Source organism: Halyomorpha halys, unplaced genomic scaffold (genome assembly GCF_000696795.3).
Source record: "Halyomorpha halys isolate HHAL.00 unplaced genomic scaffold, Hhal_1.1 Scaffold531.1, whole genome shotgun sequence".
Classification (NCBI taxonomy): domain Eukaryota; kingdom Metazoa; phylum Arthropoda; class Insecta; order Hemiptera; family Pentatomidae; genus Halyomorpha; species Halyomorpha halys.
Genome location: NW_027111171.1, coordinates 1,110,001 through 1,134,504, shown reverse-complemented (window position 1 = coordinate 1,134,504; position 24,504 = coordinate 1,110,001). Strand labels below are relative to the sequence as shown.

The window sequence follows — 24,504 nt, the reverse complement described above, 5'->3', positions numbered from 1 at the left end:
GTATTTAGAAATAAATAAATATAATTAAAATAAAGGAATTAATTAAAATGTTATTTAATATGTTTTCGGAGCGCGATTGATCCTTCTGTTATATCTGTTAAAATTAAAAAATAAAGAAGAGGATTCATACGCACGCACCAAGATCTAATTATATTTAGAATTAATACTTATTTATTTTGAGAAGATATTGAGTGATACCTTCTTTATATGAAATCCTCATGTTAAAATTAAAAAAAAAAATCGTTTATAACGAATGAATATAATATACTGATATAATATATATATATAACGAATGAAGCTGAGAAAAGAAGTAGTTATTGGTTCTATAACCCTTCAAAACCATCGAATAAACCATGTAAATATTTGTTTCTCACTTTCTTAAGTCTAAATTACACAAAAAATATGAATTTTACAAAAAGAATTTATTTTTTTATTGGATCTAGCATGAGTTTGGCATCACCTTTTGGTGACAATCAATCAAAAATATTGAACTGTGGATCACACCTATAATTTAAATATTCAAAAATACATTTATTTAGTAATTATGCATATTAAATTGAAACAAAGTGTGTAGTTGGTGTTTGTACTCACATTTTAGTTCCGTAATTAGAATTGTAGAATTACAAAGCGTAAATCATACAAGTAACTGAAAGCTCAGAATGCCATTAATATAATGATTACAAGGAGTAAGGTTTAGGAAACAGACTTCATTTATTTTTCGAACAAGAAAGTGTTCACTTCACCTGTCTAGGTGCACTGAAGTAGCTGAAGACATAAATTTGTTTTTATATACTCTAGTTACAGACTATACTTTTTATTTTATTCAATAAAGTCGAGTAACTTACAATATATACATATACATATATATATATATATATATATATACATATATGCGTATCAGTTTCTTTTTAATACCATGGCCTGTTCATATTATCAAATAAATAATTGCATACAAAACATGCATTGAACTCCAACAGACGGAATTGATGGCTTACATTTTTAAAAAAATTGACTCATTTTTTATATTTTTTTTTTCTTTATGAAATTCAGGCTCCATTTGCTTTAAATAATCATTGGTTCCAGGAGTTAGATTTACGAACCATTTTTTAAGTTCCAATCCTGATTATTCTTATTGTTCAATTCTGTTATTTTTTTTTTCATTCTGTGATATTTCACTTACTCAAATTCTATCAAATTTTTGCGCTTCACCGTAGTTGCTTAGATTATTTACCACATTGTATATAGGTTATCGAAATTTAAGATCATAAGTACAATATAAGTAATCAATCAATCCTGCAAAAATGTTATAAATTATTGGAGTACCTTACTATTATTTTTTTCCTTCCTCCTTTTAGGTTTCAGGCCCAAACTTTACGCTGAAGACAAATATTTATCTCAAAAAAGAAATAACTTGTTGGGACAAGGGACAGACAGTTGTTAAGGGCTGCCAATAGAGGTCGCCAGAGGCGCTGTTTGGGCGGGGGCGCCAGGTCAATGGCTGAGTTACCATGACGACCCAACAACATCTATGGTATTCCCTCTGCGTTCCAAGGGTCTTCTGCGACCTACCCCACGCCGGGGTTCCACTACCTGTCAACAATCTTCATGACATTCAATACTCCTCTTCCTTATATATTTGGTATTCCTGCACTCCTCAAATAGATGACGAAGAGTTTGTCCACTAGGGAATGTTGACCAAACAGAAATCACTTTTGTGCCCGGAGATGTAGGCCTATGAAGACATTTTGCTAAAAATTACGACTGAATGATACTATGTTCAGATGTTTATGGAAAAAAAAAATTTGGCTTCTCTGATTTCTAACAATTAATATTTTTAAAAAGTTGTTGCTGGGGAACAAGTTTTCTTTTTATCAGTTCATCAATTGTGATTCACAGCGTTTTGATATTAATCATACTATTGCTCTACAATTCCGTCTACAAGACGGATTTTTTTCAAATATGAGTACCGGTTAGATAGATGTTCTGATGGCGTGTATGATGTTACATTCAAAGCAGGTAAAAAACTACTTACAGATTTTATTTGTAAGTATCATAGATTTTATTCATTTCGGAATAATTCAGATACCTCGCTTGTCTTCAATTGAAGAACTCGGGTAAGGAATATGGTAGCGTACCTGATGAAAACTTTCAATTAAAGAAGTTTCGAAAAGTTATAAAATCCTTAATTAATGTTTTATATAGTTGATATTCCTTAACATTATATGCACAGTTATTGGAATTTCACTGTAATTTTGTGGATAAACAAACTTAATAAATAACTTTCTAGAGAAATGAAGGAGCATTTTGTACAAATATCAATTGTATTCAAAATTGTGGCTTGTTGCTCAAAGCCATTCAATTATAAATTATATAAATTGTAATTCAGCATTAACTAAAAATATAAATTTATTTGTGATAGCATAAAACGTCAAAAATTCAGTATATTACTTAATGATCTTATTTTATTTGATCATTTGGCTTCTCTGGGCCTTGCAGGCTAGGATAAAAAAATTAAACTTTTTACTAATTTTGAGTAATAATAAAAGCCTTAGCTTAGACTAAAACGACAAATTCAAAAATATTCAAACGACAGGAAATCTAAAATATTAACGAACATAAAGAAATATTATGTGTTAAATGATAGTGTTACTACTTTTTACGTCTTGTGCTCGTTACTTTAAAACTTTAAATTTTTTTAAAAGTTTTCAGAAACCAATGCTTCCCAAAATATCTAAAAAATTGTGTGTATGCTTCTTTAAGGATTTATATTGGTACCACATGAAAGCACCAAAATTAACGGTGAATTTTTTTTCTGGGAAACTGAGCTTAAAATAATCCATAATTTTGAAGTTATCCATGTATTATAAATTAGATTCTTTCCTAATATGGACTTTGAAAAAATAATTAAAACAAAAACCCGCAGCTATTAATGTCAACACTAATCTTGTCGATGGACTAAATTAAATCATGGGTCCCATAATCAGACTAAAATATTTCTTCTTGTGAATTGAAGTTTTTGCTTTTCTAAGTGTTAAAAAAATGTTTAGGATTTTGTTTTCTTTAGAAAGCTAGAAATAGAAGTTATGGTAAGTGACTCCTGGTGAATGTTAAAAATAACAATTAACAAATACTTTGATATTGTAAAAGTTTTTATTGTGGTATTTACCACTTTTTACGAGCTAACGGATCAATAAATTATTTTCCAAATTACCTTTTCAGCCATTAGTGTTTTTCTTTCGCGTTAGAAAGTGCTATATTATTTTATTATTTCATTTTTTGTTATCATGTTATTTGTGCTATTTCAATATTGATTAATTGTCCGCTGAATTGCTCAAAAATAGATTTATTCGAAATTATATTTTGTAACAAATGGAATTTTCTCTCAATAATGGAGCAAAACTTCCATTTTTTTCAGTAATATTAAATTTTAATATATTCCTCCTTGCTGAAGCTCTAAAGGTATAAATAATGTTTCTTGAATAAATTAATTATACACCATGAAAACATAGACTGAATTTGTCATACTGACTTTAAAACGAATTTGTAGTGGGGTCTTATTAGGCATAAATAATGAACTGAAAAAAAATGGAAAGAAAAGAATGAGATAGAACAAGAATTTATTAGGGCTGTTATTCTTGAAGGCATTTCTGGTCCTCCTCAAGAATATTTATTAGCATAGGGAACCTTTGAAAAATTCATAAATCTCTTTACTCATCTTTTCTTATTTAATTTTAACTTGAGCCTAAGGAAATTACTGTGCTTTATCAGGCTTATTTTATTTACTTCATTGTTGTTCTTCGGTTATATAAACGTTTTTGACTTTTTTTAACATGTAAGATGTTAGTGGTAATTGATAACAGCTTCATCCTGTAGAAAAAGAGTTTAATGTATTTTTATGTATAAAGTAAATTCGCTCCTATATGTTTAGCTATAATGGAATAAATAGATTTTTAAGACATACAGTACATGTTTAATAATTATCTAATTGAAGTTTTTGGGACATTGCCTTTTACAAAACATATCGATCATTTTTTCAAGATTAATTCATTATTCATTCATAATTCAATTAAGATAAATAAAGTATAAATATCACGAAATATTATATTTTAAAATATCGACAGTGTAACTGTTAATCACATAAATTCCCTAGATAGTCTTGTTAAAAAGCTAAGATTATCTTAGATAATATTTAACAGATGGGGATTAATATTATCTTTTATCCGATGTGCCGAGTGAAGAAACGTATCGTCCGTTTGAACTACGAAAAATTTAATTATATGTCATCTTTTACCTTTTAATAATTTGAAAAAAAGTACGTTAAAAGAGATTTCGATGGATTTGTTTCTGGAGAATTCTATGTCCTGTCACTAGGCGGTAACAAGCACAAGCACCTCCATAGAATAGGCATTGCAGACTCACTGTGGTGCCCTCTATGCAATATGGGTGACATGGATGGAGAAAATGTTTTAACGTGTATTGGCCCCAAAATATTCTTAAAGAAACTAACCAACTCAAAGCAGAAGTAAACTTATATTAGGCTGCGAGATAAAAATGGCTTATTAGTCTATTTCCTGTGTTAAAATAAACTTCTAGTGTAAAGTTCTTGTGTAGGAAAAAAAAAATTTAGAAGAAGGAAAAATAAAAAGCTGAGGTCATCTCCGATTCTAAAATGGGCACGTCTTGGGGCCTCACTCTCTGGTTATTAAAAAATTAGCACTTAAAAGAAATTAAAAAAAAATTGAGATAAAACGGAAAATCACATTTAATTACGCCAAAGATAAATTGTACACTTGCTTACTTAGGGGTGATCATTTTCTTTGAATAAGGTTAAGCAAATCATTTACACCTTACTTCTTTGGTATTGTCTTCTAAATATAGATCATTTTGTGTGATGAGCTTACAAATAGAAAAGGTATATATTTAATTAAATATTGATTTAATATTTTTGCATAGCAGTTTATAATGCAGCAGAATGGAAATGCAATTGAAAAGCAAATGACTGGTGCCCCGACGAGAAAACTGGAATCGGATTGGCTAAGGTCAAAGGTCTATGGTGGGGTCTATGATCTCGTCTTCCAAGTCACCTTGTCCTCAAAATCCACCATAACCTATAGTGTAAATAATATATTATATAACATACATGATACCAATAAGACGATATTATATGACCAACATATGATTCCCTTCCCCTCACCTGACAGTCCTGACCAGAGCCGACGACCTACAAGATCCGGCAACAGCGCGGCTACCTGCCCTGCCTGAGGCCAGTCTCTTCGCCGGTCCCGGCCGTCACAGAAGGCGGCAAAGTGTTCCTTATCCCGGCGCCTTCTTCCTCCTCCCGTTCCAAGGTACGTCTTCTTTTCTTCCTTTCAATAATAATAATAAGTAGCTAGCGACTGTCCGAAAGGGTAGGATTCACCGCTAAGAGCGGAGACTTTAACGCCTCGGAGGACACATAACCTCCTCTGTCATTGACAACTATTAGTTATTCTTTCGTTTTCCAAAATTATTTAGGCAAGAAACTCTATTCTTTGTACAAAAATGATAAATTAACATGATCCTGAGTAGAAATTCACCGTCTTAAATAAAAAGTAGTTTATAGTATAAAACGCCACATATTTACTTTATCTGTCTTTCAAATCAACCTTTATGACCACTATACATTTGTAACTCTTATTACGCTATGGCATACATCATAAAGTATCCTTTGTTTCTTATACCATTAGGCCAGGGAACAATAACTCTTTAAATTCATTGTTAATGCTCTGCAACATTTTTTTTAAAAATCTTTTTGATAATAAAACGTAATTATACAAATGTTTTTATACTTCATAAAATTGAGCTACAGATAAACTGTTTACATGTTATTAATAAGTCATATATTTAGATGATAAAGTAAAGAAGATACTTTCTATACAGTATATGAAACATCTTTATTTCATTTAACGTTTATTTTTAAAATTGTTTAAAAATATTTTTTTTAAATATAAAAATTTTGACTAATAAATGGATAGAGTTAATAATAAGGGATTAGATTACCTGAAAATTGGAAAATATATCTCAAACGTTGTTAAATGAAATAAGGAATTTTTATATATTCCGAGTTATCTTCTTCACCTTATCTATAACACACATATTGCAAATACTATATTACAAATAAATTTCCTAGTAAATAATCAAGAATTAAAAATGAAGTTTTCGGGTTGAACACAAATTTTGATTCTTTAAAACTAATCTTCGTTACAAAATTGTTAATCTTACAAATTAAAGATATTTTTCCTTATGAAACTTATTTTTGTCCTTTAATTTTTTTTAAACACATCATAAATCTTGGTTGATCTATGATGAAATATTTTAGGAATGTATTAAAGGTCAAATTTAGTTTATTTCCTAACCCAGTCAATTCTTGGCAAGGGGCCTAGGTGATATCACTTCGTTGAACGTTCGATTCTCTTAAATATTTTAAAAATCGATATATGACCCACATATTTCGATAGTTTTGATCCTGATCTAACTGGAGGTATCGCTGTTGTGATAAGAGATTTTTAGTTTAATGTAAAAAATAAATTTAATTAATATTAATAAAGATCCAAGAAAACCTTCTTAGATTGAAAAACAAGATAAATTCATAATTTTATTTTAATGATTTTCTTCTTATTCTTAATTAGGATAATATTGTTTGTTTATATCCAATAAAGCGAACCTAGTAAAGTGATTCCGAATATTACTGTTAAAAAAATAATAAAAAACAAAATAATAAGTGTAATTTTATAAAATCTGTGCAAATTATACCAGTTGGTTTCCAAATACTGTTGTTTTGTTTTCAACCAAAATAATGAGAAAAGAAAATAGTTAAAAATGTATTTATTATTTAAATCTCATGTTCTATGCATGTTGGGTTTATTATATATTGGGGTCATTCTTTGTAACTAAAACTTCTTATTAATCTGTATTCTTATATAATTAAATTGTCATTTTCATCACATATTTATTTTCTGCAAATATTCTGTATGGACGAGGATTTATGACATATACCTTCTCTATGAAAGATTTTAGGAGTATTGTCAGAAGGTTGATTTTTGTTTATTTATTTTTTTTTTTATTTTCAAAATCAAAATCACGTATTTGTCAAACTAAAGGTTATTTAAAAAAATGTCTATTTGTAGGCTGAAGTTCTCTACTAGCCTATATTCCAGGATAGCAATGTTCTGAGTTGTACTAAGGGAGCTCTTTTCAAAATTAATTTTTTTATAAAATGTGAGGTTTGATCTATGATACTTAGTTGTTGTTGGCTGTGGCTTTAGAGCGTAAAACCCTGAGGTCATCAACACCCATTGTGACACTTAGTTATTGTAATTGTTTCGGTCATTAATGAAAATCTCTAAAATATGAATTAATTAGATTTAGTCCCGAAGATTAGATTATAGACTTAAAACTTCAGAAAGGAGGTTAGAAAAAAAAACTTGTAAAAAAAGCTCTATTATTGGACAGGAAAAAAAATGTCTATTTTGGATACGTTTTAGGAGATTTTTATTTTCGTACCCCGTTGACGATATATGTTATTGAATACACAGATATAGGTAGGTATATGTATATCTGGTACATATATGTATGTATTCAATTAGTTATATTGTCAGGGGGTGCCAAAAAAAATCTTCTAAAAAGTTTCCAAAATAGACATTTTTTTCTGTCCAATAATAATGACTTATGAGTTTTAGAATTTTTATTAAAAATCTCTTCTATTTTGTCTTTCAATGTTTATCCTACTTGACCTGGTACATGATACGTACTTTTAAATTGTTTTAATAATTCTTAACTTTCTTCTAACAACATACTCGTTTCCTAAAACTGCTGCAGTTTAGTTAAAATAAAACTAAGATGGGTATTAACGAAAGTAAATTTATCAAGATTTTATTATACATTATTTCATATACATTTGCTGCACTATGTGTTTCATCCCAATCTATTCCAAAAATCGAACAGGCGTTGGTTTTAAATGTGTGCAATTGCAAAAAAGTCCAGGCCTTGATTACATGCATTCAGATTAATCGTAATTCCGTCCCATCATAGGCTGGAAATCTGTTAATTTCCATAAATTTACATTAATTACTTGATTAATGAGTAAACTTCATTAGACCTCAATGGCCTTTTTTTTTATTATATGTGTCATCCATCAAATTACTTAAGAATATCGCAAATATTTTTTCCTATAATTGTTTTTCATTTTTATATTTGTATTATAACAATTATTTATTCATTGTTGATTAGCTCTTATCTGTTGGTATTATAGAAATAAAATGAAAAGATAATTCAATTAAAAATAATAACCCGACTAAAGAAATAGTCCCAATTTGATATGGTAGTCGTGTGCCTTCCTTATCTGAACGAAACTCGAAAGTCTTCTGAAAACATGATTATACTTTCTTTTTGTTTAAAAATTCGCAGTTTCATGGGGCTGAATATACTTGCCAAGAGCAGTAGCGTTTAGAGGAAGGCATTAAGGCACCAGAAGTGCAACTTTATATAATTATAATTTTTATTTATTTTTTCCAATTTTATTTTTAAAGGCTCTAACGATTTCAATTAAAATCGGCACCTCGATGTACAATAAATTGGTTTTTAATTTCAGCTAGGACTTACCCTCATTGAAATAGTCAGATTAGACTTAAATTACGAATTTTTAAAAAATTTTAGTACTTTTAATTTTGTTTATTGAAAAAAAATAAACATTTCTCATTGTTAGTAATAATTAACAATAGATATATATTCCTTATTTCCACCTCAGGAAACCCTGAAGTATGAGAGAGAAACTTACATCTTTCCTCTTTTTACTTTTCCTCTCTTTGACATAAAATAAATAATTTAAAAATATAAAATATAGGTAATACAAATTTTAAATAAATAACAATATGAACTAGTAATATAAATATATAATATAATAGATAAAAAAATTTAAGAAAGTAGTGATTAACAGATATAAACAAAGCAATAAATATATATAAAAAAACAGTAAATGTCATAAATAAAAAATAAATAAATTATTACAACAGAAAAAAAAAATGTTCATAATTTTTGCCTTTCCTGCCCTTTAAGTTTTTTTTTTCGAAAATCATAAAAATAGCAATAATTTCAACAGGAGCCCACTAATATACAAAAAACTTGGGGATGTAAACAGCGGTATGTAGAAGTGGTGTGATGCGCACACCGTAATAAATTACATAATAACTGCACATTTTAGTCCATATCATTTTTAACTATTATTTTATCGTTCCAGTTCTATCTTTTTTTGTTTGCGAGTGTGTTCGAAAGGTGCATTGCTTTTTGCTGAGTGAAATTTATTATTTATGAGATAAATCAAATGGTATCCGTTTTAAGTCTCAAAACTCTTTATTATATGGACAGTCCAATGTTTCGGACAATTCGGCCATCTTCAAAGACCATCTTTAAGTATAAATTCTAACCTCGCATCCAATTATTTAAAACGTTGTGCCCAGGTCATTAATTACAAGTTAAATTACCCTATTTTGTCAAAATTTCATTAATTTTTAAAACTTTTAATTTTAGATCAACTTTCACTATCAACTATCATATTGACAATTGATAGTGCAAGTCAATTTTACAAATTTTATTTGTTATGAATGACTTGGGCAGAATAGTCTGCGAATTGCATTTGCCTGCGTTTTAAATAAGTGGATGTGAGGTGTAAATTTATATTTAAAGATTGTCCTTGAGGAACGAAACATTGAGCTATTGATATTGTAAAGTGTGTTGAGTCCGAACATGGATACCATTTGATTTATTTAAAAAATAAATACCAGTCTCAAGAAATTTATAAGATTATAGACAAAGGAATTTATTATGTAAATGTCAATTATCATGTTGTAACTTCATTTGAGATATATTTATTTTAATAGTATTACTTATATTATAACCTTCAGAATTATTATTCCTGGATAAGCTATACATTGTATTCACGCCAACTTCATAATAATAATCTAGTTTCATTAATTATAGGTAGAGATGTAGGATTTATTACGGGCTTTTATAAGTAATAGGTATAATTTTAACATATTTTGATCATTATGATTATTTAAATATATTTGATCTAAAAAAAAAAATAAATGTTCTAGATTATAAATTATTTCTTAAGCAGCTATGATTGGATATCAATAAATCGCTTTGAGCCGAGAAGGCAATGATCCCGAATATTTACCTTACAAGAGATCGGCCCGCCATTGTGTTATCCAAGTGGAGTTGATTTATTTATAACCTTGCCAAAGCCCCCCGACTCGATGAGTCACTCCTCCCTTATTGGAATAGGATACTCCAATGATACTTGATTCGACTTCAATCGACATTATCCTTCAATAAAAAGATATTATTTATTGCTCAATCTTAAATATTCACCTTAAAAACAAAAGTTTCTACTTATCAAAAAAAAGATTATTGCTACTCCTGTTTTGAGTCATCTTGATTACTTTTTGTAAAATCACTAACCTACTTGTTTATCTAACCCTTCTGCCTTCGCATCATTTTATAAAACCCTCTCTATCAAACTATTATTCTTTATGAGAGTCCTCTTTTTTTTTTATAAAATCTTCTTTTTTTTATTTGATGTTAGTTATACAATGGTATGATATAGACATGTGGAGAATTTACCCATTCATAAAAATATAACAATATTTTCAGAGGAGCAAATCCCGAGGCCATCATTGTAGACATCTAGGATGATTATCAGGTAATGAAGGAAAAGCCAGGTTAGAATCAAGTGGGTTTAGGTATTTGGGAAGTTTATTATAAAAGGATTAGTATCTGGTTTTGGCCAATTCGACAACATATGGAACATTGAGGTGTTGTCTTGACTTGATTTATGACAAAGTAAGAATCATTAAGTATTTTACGAAGAATTTTGGAATGTTAAGGATTGGATACGAGAGGAATTCGATGGTTTAGTGGAGCCCTAAGCTCAACTCCGTAAGTCCAGACAGGCCTTAATAAAGTCATATAAATGAGTCTTTTGTACTTTGTTGGAAGTTTGGACCGTTTGTCTAGTAAGTGTTCTAATAGTCGGTGCAGCGAGCAGTGATTTGAGGTCTTACCATATATCTTTTTTTCTTTTTCTTCGTCTTTTTCATCACCCAAATATAGTTTTATGTCATGGGAATTGCCACATGTACGTTTTTTAGGTAAAATATTTTGCCCCTGAAGAAAGAAAAGTATATCTTGTTTTGTTTTTGTCAAATCCCAAATACGCATTTTCGTAGAACTGAAAAATGGGGTCAAAAATAAGCAAAAGACAATGCAATTAGGAAACCGAACAAGAAGATTGCTGTGTGCAAACAACTACGGTGGCGTTAATATGTATGAACCCAGAAAAGATTTTGGGGGTCTCGTGTTTTTCCCATTAAAAACCATATATGGTATATTGTAACCCTATTATATATATTTCTAATACTGTTATTTCGTCATAATTTAATACTTGGAAGATCCCGTTCCTAACCTGTTAATTAATACAAATCCCCAGTATTTTTCTCGTTAAGAAGTTAAGCTAATAAATCTCAAAGATGCGAATGGCCATCTTATGCAATGTCCTGCTTAGGATGACCGGTTATTCAATTTATATTTCCCGAATATCATACTGCAACCTTTATCAGATGATTTTTTTTTTTAAATATATTTTCTGGCTGAACTCTATTGTAGGAATATTTACATCATACATTTATAGACACCTCGAACTCGGTTTCATGTCGGTTTTTTGAGTGTTCGAAGCCCAGTCCAAGCGTAGTTCTCAATTTAAGGCACATTATAAATTAGTGACTTAGATGCCATTATTTTACAAAACGCAGCCAGTGATCTGTTTCATATTGAAAGCTAATAGTATTAGTCCATAAATACAAGAACACAAACTATAGCTAAGTACAAGCACTAATTTATTTTGCTATATACATCATATTGCTATATGATGAGGACGACTATTAGTGATATTAAATGAGTTTAAAAGTAAAACATTATCCAGCAGAATTGTATAGGTCAGCGAAATTGTACCAAATACAAACTACAAGATTAATAGTATTGGTTTGTACTTTATTATGAAACAGTAGTTTTGATACGACATAAAGTATAAATTTTCTTATACATAGTCGATATAACTTTAAATATAAGAATATGATCAGAGTTGCGGTCAAAAAAGAACAAATAGTTTTTAACTATCGCTTTTAACAGCCCTGATGAAGCCCTGCAAAGTGGGGCGAAACGTCGGACATTAAAATTGGTTGAAAACTATTTTTGAACCCAAACCTGACCGAATTCTTATATTTATATATACATTTTCTTGTTCAATGGCACGTTTAATTTTTCAATTTCAAACATACCACAGGAACTTTAACCTACCGCCCGGAACGATGTGTTCAGATGGGGTTTATGTATATATGTACTACTTTTAATAGTTCATAAAAATGTTCTATGTCCTTTCATGGAATGAATCCATCTCCATTTCCAGAAGCCCGGCAGAAGCTTGAAACACCTGCTGCCCCCTTTCAATCATAATAATACATTACAGCCGTAGCTCATACATTATGTAAATAAAGGGAACTCTTTAAGGCTTGAGAAGGTTATAGACAGTCAAGGACGGCTGCCTTCCATGGACGTATTGTTGCTCTAGCTTCAGAGGGGCTGCCTCTTTCACTATTTAGGGTTTTATGAAATTAGCTTTATGATTCCATTCTATTTTTATTGCATTTATTGCTTCTTTTTTTTTCAAACTGAATTCGAAATAGGAAAAATATTACAGGAGCAGAGTTACAGGGGAAAAAATAATCCATTATTTAAAAATTAGTGGTGATTAAATTTCATAGTGCGTTTTCTGGGTATTTCCACAAACTTCCGAAAATAAGATACCATTTATAATTATGGTAACATTTTAAAAATTGTTGAGATCATACTTTTAAACTTTAAAATACATCTCAAACATGTCCCAGAAATATTAAATGAATTAGACGAAAAATTATTGTTTTCTTCCATATAGTAGAAAAATCACATAATATTGAGATTTCTTATGGAAATTTTCTAGATATAGTATAATAATAATGTAGCTTTACTGACATCATTTCAGTTAAAAGCCTACTCAAATACTAACACTGAAAATATAAATAAAAATATACAAAATCTGAAATAAAATAAATTTTCTGATTTTTTACTATGTATAATTTGCTGACTATTCTTGCCGATCTGTTATGTTTACTATTAAAATGTAATTATAACGTTTAAAAATGAAAATTCATTAATAAAGCAATAAGCTAATTACTTCCAGATTCAGGATTTTTTTTTTTTATTAGCTCATTCTCCTCGTTTGAAGACCTATACAGCCTCAGACAGAGTGGGAATGTCAAGATTCATTTCTCGAGTTTGTCGAGAAATAAGTTTTGACTAGCCCAGCCCAGGTGAGAATCGAACCAACAACCTTATAACCAAGCGCTCTGTGGGACCCTCGCTTTAGCCCGCTCAGCTATAAGATTCTCGGTACACACAGTTTACTCATTTCTCCCATTGCATATAATATAAACACTTACCTTATCGAAATTAACAACGATGTAATATTTTATTCTTGTAATGTGCATAAGATGCTACTAAGTCACATTACGTTTTTATTTATTTTTGTTACTTTGTCAATTTTCTATCTTTTCCATCTCTTTGTTTTGTTTTTAACATTTATGTTGTTATCTCTATTCCACTCACACATGTTCTACAGCCGACACTCTCTGTCCTAGGCAACTTCCATCCAGTTATTTCCAACCCCGTGGGCTATTTCATATCTAAACTTCCTCTGCCTCTGACTTGGCTAATTGGAATCCACTCTTCTTTCATTCACTTCTCAAGTCTTTCGACCACCTTTTATCTAGTCTGTACCTCTCTGTCCATTTCCTTTCGTTTTTCGGCTTCCTTTCTTAAACGTTTTCCCTTTGAGTGAGAAAGGACCCAAAAGTAAGAAAGGACATATTAAAAATTCAAATAGTCCCAGAATTCTCGGAAGTTAAAGCCAAGGAAAATTGAGAACCCACACTTGAGAGAGAGAGAGAGAGAATTATGTTTTGAAGGTGTCCAATCCATGGTAACAGAGTACCGTCCCATTAAGGGAACCATGAACACCATTATGTAACTTACGCTGTTGCTACAACAGATTACGCTTTCATCATGTCGAAGGCCTAAAGAATATTCCATTTTAGTGGTGTATAAAACCCACTGATAACTGATGACGCAACCTACGTCACATTCAAATTTGTAGATGGAAATCCATGCAACATTAGAGGCATTAACAAAGCTAGATTAAGTAAAATATTTTGGTTAAAATTGTTGTACTTTTGTCAAGTAATTAGAAAACGCTTCTCGATTTCTTCAAACATTCGCGAGCTTTTTTTTATTTCCATTATTGTGATGGGTTCAATATCACTCTGCTTTTAGTCCGACCCGGAGCCAGTTCATCACTTATCCCTTCGTTCCGAATCAAGGCTCCTGGATTTGCCACTTCAATTTGAACCTCCACCACTTACATTTTACCTACTTGGAATTTTACTTATTTTTTAATTTTCCAGAAATGAAGGGTATATGAAAGTACTCGTTTTGATAATCACACATCATAGTATATTTAAATTATTTTTGTATATTTCAATATATTGTAGTTTATGGCTACAATACCCCAGCCTTGCGAATCATTAATATTGGTATTTGAAACATGGGAGAATATCGATACCCATATAACAATCATTGAGGTGACTGTGCTAAATGAAAATTTAGCGTGTTGGAAAAGATAAAGACTTAGTTAAATATTGGTACCTTGCTATGGTTCTTCTAGTCGGATGTACTTCATAATTTTTCTATAATGCTTTACATTTACAAGATTAATCTGTTGTATGTAACTGTATAAATTAGGTACTCCATCAAGTGTGGAAATTGTTCTACTGGTCATCACCGTCCAATCACGTGGTCAGAAACAAATTAATTAATTCATCAAAGTATGAAGAAGGTCAGGGGACGGAGTCTAGAAGTGTGGTATGGGGTGCGTAGAAAAAAAAGAAAAATAGTAAACAACCATTTATTTCCCGACGTTTCGTCCCAGTTTGAAGAGCTTCATCAGGGCTAAAAAGATACCAAAAAAAACTTAGATTATTTTAATAAAATAAAATTTTAATAATAAAACTTGTATTTGTATCCTTTTAGCCCTATTGAACCTACACAAAGGGCGAAACGTTGCAAAATAAATAGTTGTTATTACCTTGACCATTCTCTTCATAATTTGTAATAAAACGGTCAATCATTCATATAAATAATATAGTATTACTTTTTTCCCATCTTTCACTTGGTGAAGCTGTTTCGGAAAACTATATAGGATCTATCTGAATTTCTAAATTGGTGAAAATCCAAAATTCAACTTATGGATACCAGATCTTTGATCAATAGGCGGATTAACTAACCAAATTGGAAGGATAAAATGGAATATGGTTACACCGTACCTAATTTAGGAACCTGACAGCAGTGAGATGAGAGAACCTGTAAAGTGGCCTTTTTTATCAAGAACCTAAATCTGTTTAATAGGTTCTATTTGTACACCCCCACCTCCTTTAAACTATTCTGAAATTAACCGTGTATTTTTGATTCATGAATCAAAAACTTGGTATATCATCCATTTTGTTTTCTTCTAATTTTGAGTTCAATTTTTTCCATTATTTAATTTTAATAAATTTTCGTTAAGAATATGAAAGCAATGTTAAAACTATGATTAGAAATAGTTCAGGAGTTCAGAACATAAAATTTTCACTGCATTTTACGGTCTAGGCATCAAGGTACAAATTTTGTTCGATCTCTTTCTGTATTGAATTTATGGATTGAACCGTTGAATAAATAAGTATTCAACAGATATTCTCAGAGAAGAAAAATAATTTTTAGAATATTCTATTTTTCAATAAACAAAATTAGGTGATATATTTAAAAAAAAAAGATTTATTTATTTATTAAATTGATTTATATATTTATTAAAAAAAAAAATTACAGTGTAGGACTCCAACGGAAGTCTTGGGTTACTTGGATTAGAAAAAAAAAAAGATTTATTATTTTAATTTTTTTTAATAATGAGTATTCTCTACTGACTTATGTACTTGGCATACTATTTTATTCATTTATTAAATTTTTTTTTTATTTAATTTAATGATTTATTACGAGTTTTCACTTGAGTTCCAAAAATTATTACTATTTTTTTTCTTTTTCTGAAGGAATATGCCCTTTTATACTCATATGCCCTTCAATTTATCTTAATTTAACATTCGAACGTTTCGTGCTATTAGTCAACTATCTCATTAATTTTTCTTCTAAAATGAAAATAATGTACAATAAACATGTGAAAATGTTTATAAAATACAATTTTCAATTTTCAAAAAAATAAGTTAAAACTTATTTAACTACAATTTATTAATTAATCGGTTAGTTTTATATATTAATTTACAAATTTAAATTGTTTTAAAGATTTTTAGCCTGATATCAAACATTTTTTTAATGCTAATTATTCTTCTTACGTTAAATTATATGATGGACATTTGTCAGTTTAAAAGAACCTGTATTCAAATCTTTAACGTAAGTCAATATATTTCCTTTTTTACCGTGTGTCTTTACTTTTCTCATGTGAATTTTCCTTTGCCTATCACAATACAACAAATTAAACGTACATTTTAATTAAATGTGATGTTACATTTTATATATCTCCTCAAAATTAATACCTATTTTATTTAATTTGACTGAATAATTTTTGTGAAATGAAAATTAGAAGATTTATTTTTATGTAGACATACTTACATACTAAGGAAGCTATTCTGAAATATGTACAAGAAAAACTTTTTTTCATTCATGGATTCTGTTTTTGTTTTGTTTTTTTCATTTACTTGTTGATATTTATGATGAATTTTCTTAATTATGCATCTAGTAAATTTGATGTACGATCATAGATCCAGGCATGTAGAGAAACTACCCATTGGTACCACTCAAATGATTCTGTTTTTAATATACTTTTTAAAATAATCAATTTTTTTAAAATGTAAAAAAAAAGACTTGTCTGTAAGTCTATAAAGCTAACATCTTGGACAGCCCTGATGAAGCCCTACACAGTGGGGCGAAACGTCAGAAAATAAATAGTTGTTAACTATTTTTGTTCTTTTTTATCGCAACACTGACCATCTTCTTCATATTTGAAATCATTTGGTCAATTATCTATCTATTTTATTCGGCTTGTTGGTTGTTTGTTAAAAAGAAATTTTATAAATAACACATTTTTGAACAAAAGAATAAAAGGCGTTTGAGTAAAAAGATTAATGTAATTTGCCAATCTGATTGGAAAAATCATTTTGAAATGTGGAATTGCTGATGAGAAGGAATACATTATTCCTTTGACTAAGAAGACAACAGACCAACGACCTTGGCTCTAAGCCGATCTCGCCTCGCCTCCAAGATAACATCTTAACATGTCGTATTATTGCGCTGTTGTTTATTACTTGTCGAAACAGTTTGCATACATTACAGAAGGTTGATATATCCTTTCTCCTCCGTTATGATTTTGTTTGGTCTTTAGAAATAATTTTTCCCTTTATATTAATATTGGAATATTAATTCCAAATGTCTTCAGACCTTCAGTCACAACAAGAGGTAAGAGAGGCAATTTTTTCGATCATATTCTTCCTCTTTAAATTATTTACGTCGGTATTATTATCAGTTTTTTATTTTATTTTATATAACAAAATATTGATCTGAACCCATTGATAATCGTATGATGTATTTGTTTTTGTTTTTATTTTTCTGCTTTGATTCATAATATCGTTGCGATTCTTTAAAAACGCTTTAGTTTTACCGAGATCAACCTGCTAGGACAAAAACCTTTCCCCCCCCACACTTGCTTTTTTTGAATTCTTTATGAGTTATTTCTTACCTCTGTATAATAACTATAATTCTTCCTTTTGAAAAATGATATAAAAGTTTATATTCTCATATTATTTTTTGTATAGCGCAACAATTTTTTTATTTTGATTCAGGAATAAAAAAAATATGTTTTCTGTATTTTTTTAAATAATTTAATAAACCTTTAATCTTTTCATACAAGTGTTGGGATGAAAAAAATTTAGATTAGACTAAATTTCGATGGGGCCTTTTTTATTTGTTATCCCTTATTTATTTATTTTTGAGGTATACTTAATTAAAACTTCATATCTAATCATTTAATTTCGAATGATTGAATAATTTTTATTTGCAATGAAAATGTGATAATGATTTGTAAGGAAGATGCAATCTGAAGAATTGTTAATAACGAGCAGTCGCTAATTTTTAATTAATTTTTGTTTCAAATAGTACCAAATAGTAAAAAATCGGACTAGTAAACACTCAACTATTGCTCTAAAATAGAAAAAAAAATTAAATAAAATATTTAATAGATATAAAGATATGCTTTATAGTACATTTTCCTAGACTAATTATTAACCTTTACCACCACTGCATAATTTGTCTAAATTCATAGATGCATGATTTTGATATCATTGGAAACACGGATTTTCCCTTTTTAAAATGATATTAAATAAGCATACATTTTCTAGATTTACAGGTGTTAAAACTACTGAACCATCTTAAATACATTGTCATATCTCTAATTCAAATTCGCTCCGTATAGTTCTATTGATTTGATATATTTGAATGAGGTTTATCGGTTAAGTTCTTGGAGCGATTTCCATGATGTTATGGATTTAAAACACTTTTATTTTTTTGAAAGCTGATATTGATTTGTTTTTCGAGAAGCCGAAAAGAAATATAAACATTAAAAAAATATTGACCTACCTTCACTCCAAGCGACTTCAATTTTTTTATTCTTTTCTGTGATCTATGGTGATTAAAATTTATAGGGCGTATTTTTTTGTTTAGTAATAAAAAACGTTTTAAGATGCAGGATCGAGGAAAAAAATGTCATTTTAAAAAGTTTTATATTATTTTTTATCGGCTAAAATATTGGAACATTTGCAAAGAGACAGCTTTTGATTTTTTCAACCCATACACAGCGGGATTTTCTTTATACGAAATGACTTGCATTTCTGCACTTAAAAGTGTTCTTCTTCAGAATCCTCAAACAATTTCTTGCTACATACGTCTTCAGAATCATCGAGAACGTTCAGTAATCTGGAAGAAAGAAGTGTCTCATTTTGTAGAGACAATTATAATATTTATTCTTAGATCTTTTAAAACTTACAATCAATGACTCTCCTGTTGCAGATGGGTACCCCTCGTGGGCTGTGCTTGGACAAAGGCCTGTCAGGAGTGCCACAACTCCTTGAGGACCTCCAGAGGCTCTCTGAGGACAAGGACAGCGCCGACATACTCTTCCTGGTTGGAAGGGAGGAAGTACCAGTCTATGCTCACCGTCTTATTTTAATGACCAGGTAAGAGCAAGAGTCAACGAACATATTCATTCATTTAATCAAATCTGAAATTTATTGTTTTTATTATGGGTTAAGATTTTATGTTTTTTAACGAAGTTTAATAGAGTGGTTTCTGTAAATGAAACTCATTGTTCCACCAATGGTCAGGTCTCGGTGGTTTTTGTCCTAAACCGATTTTTCTCTATGGTATTAAATTCTCTTGTTTTATTTAATTTTGCATAATAAATACCCTACATTTTGATCTGAAGTCTAATCCCGAGGGACAAAAAAGGGATCTCGGTGGAGTGTCCTGACAATTTGGTTATTTATGTTTTTTAGAGTGTTGATTACAAATTTCACCTATGCCACCTCGAATTTTGTGAAGTATAAAAAATAGCAAACAAATACATTTTTTGTTTTGCTATATTCTGACATACTTCTGACTGTTCACTTCATAACGAACAAAAAAATTATTAGGATCTAAACCATAGGTTTTTTTTTTTTCTTTAATTTATACGTGAAAGCTAAAATCGTGCTTACCTTTTTTTGTGTTAATTAAAATTAAATAAAAAAAAAAAAATTTATTGATGTTTATTGTTTTGTTCTTCTGAAAACAATTCGAGTTGGCAAAGTTGTAGTACGTAATAAGAACCCTAAACTCCACTAATAAACAAATAATTTTTATCTGAATAAACTAGTTTTCAACATTTGATACCACAATGATCAAATTTGTAACTATATCGATGGAGTTGACATTCTGCATTTTATAGTATTTTATTTCGTTTTAAAATCGGCTAATTTATGGTGCTAATTGTGGCATTAATCACTCACCCACATCCTTACTGACTTATTCCTGGTCAGTCTGGCTTTCAGATTGTAAATTGATACAAAGTAATAATTTAAATTATTTTTACATGTTCTGCCTTTTCTGTGGTAATATAAAATGTAAATCAAATAATTTATAGTTATTAAAAACCTGCCGAAGGTACGAATGCACATAATTATAGTGAATTCTGAATCAAAAACAAAACACTTTAGTGTGATTTTTCAACAATCATTTACCTGAGGTTCCAATAAAATTATAATAATTCCCTTTGAACGATAGTTCTTTGTAAAAAACATTCACTATCAAAAGTTATATGTTTGGAAAATTCAAATGATGTAAGTTATGATTTGGTTTCAAATTGTTCAAGTATATTGAGTTCAACTTTCATTTGTCCTTTAAGACATTATGTTTCGGTTTATTAGTTTATTTATGTGTATATAAACAAGTAATAGCTGTTGCACAATCGCATTCTCTTCAACGGTTAATGAAACAGTTTTATTTGCAATTTGTTATTAGTAAATTTCTCATTAATTTTACTGGGAAGGGAAGTATTGCTTCATTATTGATGTTTATTGTAGTCACCTAATACTTTGTGTATAATACTGAAAACGAGAGATTTCATTGTTAATTTTATTTATTAATTTGTTTTGGTTGTAGGAAAGATTTAAATATAGAATCTAACTAATCGATTAATTTTGTTATTATTTAATTTACATGACTCTGTAAATATGGTGCGAATGAGTCCTATTTGGTCTATTACTAATGCCTGAAAGATAAGACAAAAATTAATGGAGCGCATTAAAAGTATAAATTAGAAAAAAATTTCCAATATTTAAATTCTCTTTTCTCGCAGTAACGGACATAAGGATAAACCGACATAAAAATCATGAACCGCTAATTATTGCCACACAAACGTTTTTATTAATTGATTATAACTCAAATCAGCGCAATCGAAATAAAATACTTTATAGTTAATATAGAACTACTGCGATATTAGTAATAATAATATAGTATAATATATAATACAATAATGATATAGTATTGTAAATTTTATGCGATTAAAGTTTTATACTATATTGCAATGGTAATAATATTTTTACCTATACTAAGTATATACAATATCTTTATTAATCCTTTATCGTTCGTGAATTCATTAGAATGAAAACTTATATTAAAATAAACTTTGTCATGGAATCAATGTCATCCTTTATGATTTATTCATCTATGTCTGAAATAATTTGGCTTCTGCCTTATTAAATTTTTTTCAGTAGAAAAAAAGTCAGAGTCAGTTGTCATTGAAGTATTGTCTTAATATCATTATTTGGAAATTTAAAAAAAAAGTTATTGAACCATATAATGTGGCCATTAAAATTAAATTTTGAACTATTTTATATAAAGTAAACTATGTTCACAAGATTTGGGTAGTGGTTTGGTAAAGTTTTGGTTTAATTTTCCATCAAAATTATGAACTAAAAAAAATTAAAGTTCAGACGAAAAATAAATTATAAGAAAGCAATTTCCTATAATCAATTGTTAATAGTTTTAAATTAATTACTCCGGAACACTTGGTAGAGTAGTAAACATTGCAGTAGTTTCAACCAGAGAGGATTAAACTGATTATTTGTATAAAACGGATTTAGGAGAGTAATCAAACATAATAGGGGTTTAATTAAACAATATTTCTTAAATGTATGTTGTTTAAAATATAATACAAATCTGTTTATTGATCAAAACTAAATTTTACCTATTGTGTTTGTACGTATCTAAAGAGTAGAATTGTTTATTATTGTAACCCTATGATAAAACATGAAATATGAACAAAAACTTTCATAAATTCAGGTATTTATGTATTGTTTGTTATGCCTTATATCAACCAAATAATGAAGGTTAAAATGACCCCAGAAGTAGAGTCATGCAAATAAACAAAATATCATTCCTACGTTACCATGAAATTTCTTACTTTTCTTTTTTTTTTTAACCGTAATGGTCAATGTAATACAAATTAATAGGTATATTTTTTATAATGTGGATTAATACCTTTATGAAAAAAAAAATTATTAAGTAGTTGATACGTATTGTTTTTTAATTTATTTATTTGGTTTTTGTTTGATATTAACACAGTTGGTTTAGTTTTTCCTGTGGTATGTATTACAATTTATATATATATAATGGCCGTAATGATTTTTTTTTCGATCTACTGTTTTACTATGACTATGAAGAGGAGATCGTAAAACAAAGAAAGGCAATCCTTATTTAAAAAGTGGCTGAAATTTAAAAACGGCTTTCTATTTTTTAGTAAGTCCCATGTCATCATAGGAATGCTTAAAGCTACTAAGATTTGATAAAAAAAAAAAAAAAAGAAAATGATGAACAAAACTAAACTTTATTGGCGCATAGCTCAAAAACTATATCTTTAAGGTCATCATATGCCAATCGCTTTGGTTTGTTTTTTGTATAATAAGATAAAAAAAATATTACTAATTGCATTGAGGGATTTTATATTTACAAAAAAGTTATAAAAACCTAAAGATATTTTAAGTTAAGTAGGCGAACAAAATATCTTTTAGGAAAAAGTAAATCCTATTCGATTGTAACACAGTCTGAAATACTTAAATAACGTCTTCAAAAGCAATTAAAAATTATCTCCAGATCTATCCATATATATACAAAAAGAAATGGTTCAAATGTTTTTCTACTCTAAATTTTACAACTGGACTGATTAATAGGTGATCTTAATTTTTTTTCCTTTTTTTCTTGTTGTCTGGGGAAGGTTTAAAGCTTCTGTAATTTCATAAATACATCGTTTTTTCTGGTAAATAAAAAGTTATGAATGAAATTAAACGTTTTTTCTCATAACACAGAGAGTATTTTTTCTTCTAGATTGTTACATACCAATAGATTTTTTCTTTCTCAAGAAAAAAAATTTTAGTGATAAATTCAAATAAAAACATACAATGGATAGCAACGAAACTAAAAAAAAAAATTTTCATGTTTAAGTCAATATATATGTATATAGTTACATTTTTTAATTATATTCATTTAATCTATATATACAATTAAAAAAATATACTCGATATATACTCAACTTTAGCAATAGGCAAGTATTCCAAGATAAGACATATATGTCGATGTTCTTATATATGCCCACAGTGAATTAAAAAACTACGGAATAAAAGAGATATCACTGTTTACGAAACTAAAACATAAAACTAATAATGTATACATAAATGTTTAATACAATGAGTGATAAAGAGCTTTCAATTACATTTAATCTATATAAATCCTCCACTCTGGGAATAGCAAAACATTGCCGAGTATCCTTGTAGTTGATAAACTTGATGTACTTTAAAGTTCTCTTTAATTTTTATTTTTTGTTCATTAAATTCTATTCGCAAAGTTAGTTGCAGCATTTAAATTTATCAAGCCATATCAGCGCAGAATAAGAGTCAGCTGTAATTAAGGTTGTGATTTGTGATCCTTTCTGGAGTTATCTAGATCATGTCAGGAGTTATCTAGATGATCCAGGACCTCTTCCGAGTAAGGACACTTATCAGATCTCGATATAAACCTCTTCTCATTGAACTTGGTTTCCTTCATCAAAGAATTCCCGAACTCGTTTAGGAAGTTTACCCTTTCCGGAATGATGCGATTTAGAAATATATTTACAATTTCAAATGAATATCAGGGAATAAATAGATAATTGTTTTTAAATTATTTTCTTATTAGTGTTCTTATTAATTCAGTTTATTATTATTTTATTTATTAATATTTTTACGGTTGATATTATTACAGTTCTTACATAATTTCTAACATTATTCATACATAATACATGCATTAAAGATACTTCATTTTATAAAATACCCAGCAATCAAAAATATAATGGATGCTTTTAGCTATTATATAGTTACAAAGCATCGTGGATTTTTCCACATGAAATATATAACAATCAGTAAACCTTCTTGGTGATTTCACAGGACCCGTTAGAAATGAAACCGAATCTAACAAAAAATGTTCCGTCTCTATTATTATGTTCTTATTACTTAATATACCTATATCTTAAGTAGCTGTTTAGAGCTGCCGCAATTATTTTTTTTTTTATTTTTTTTTTATTTGTTGATATTTACAACTGTATAAAAAAATACAACCAGTAAATTTGATCATAATGACATAATGATATGATACAGGATGTAGAGAAACTACCCAGTAATAGAACTCTAAAAACAGTTTACAATATAAGGTCACGAG

General features: G+C 28.9%; 1 protein-coding gene across 2 annotated transcripts in view; it reads left to right on the top strand.

Moving 5' to 3' along the window:
- Positions 1–5,219: 5,219 nt before the first annotated feature.
- LOC106683949 (serine-enriched protein) overlaps positions 5,220–24,504 on the top strand; it is a 109,679-nt gene continuing 90,394 nt past the window's right edge. For both annotated transcript variants that reach the window (XM_014425722.2, XM_014425721.2), the window contains exons 1-2: positions 5,220–5,348; positions 19,288–19,454. In XM_014425722.2, the coding sequence (XP_014281208.1) occupies positions 19,288–19,454 (167 nt within the window). In that variant the 5' untranslated portion in view covers positions 5,220–5,348. The remainder of the gene's footprint in view (positions 5,349–19,287; positions 19,455–24,504) is intronic.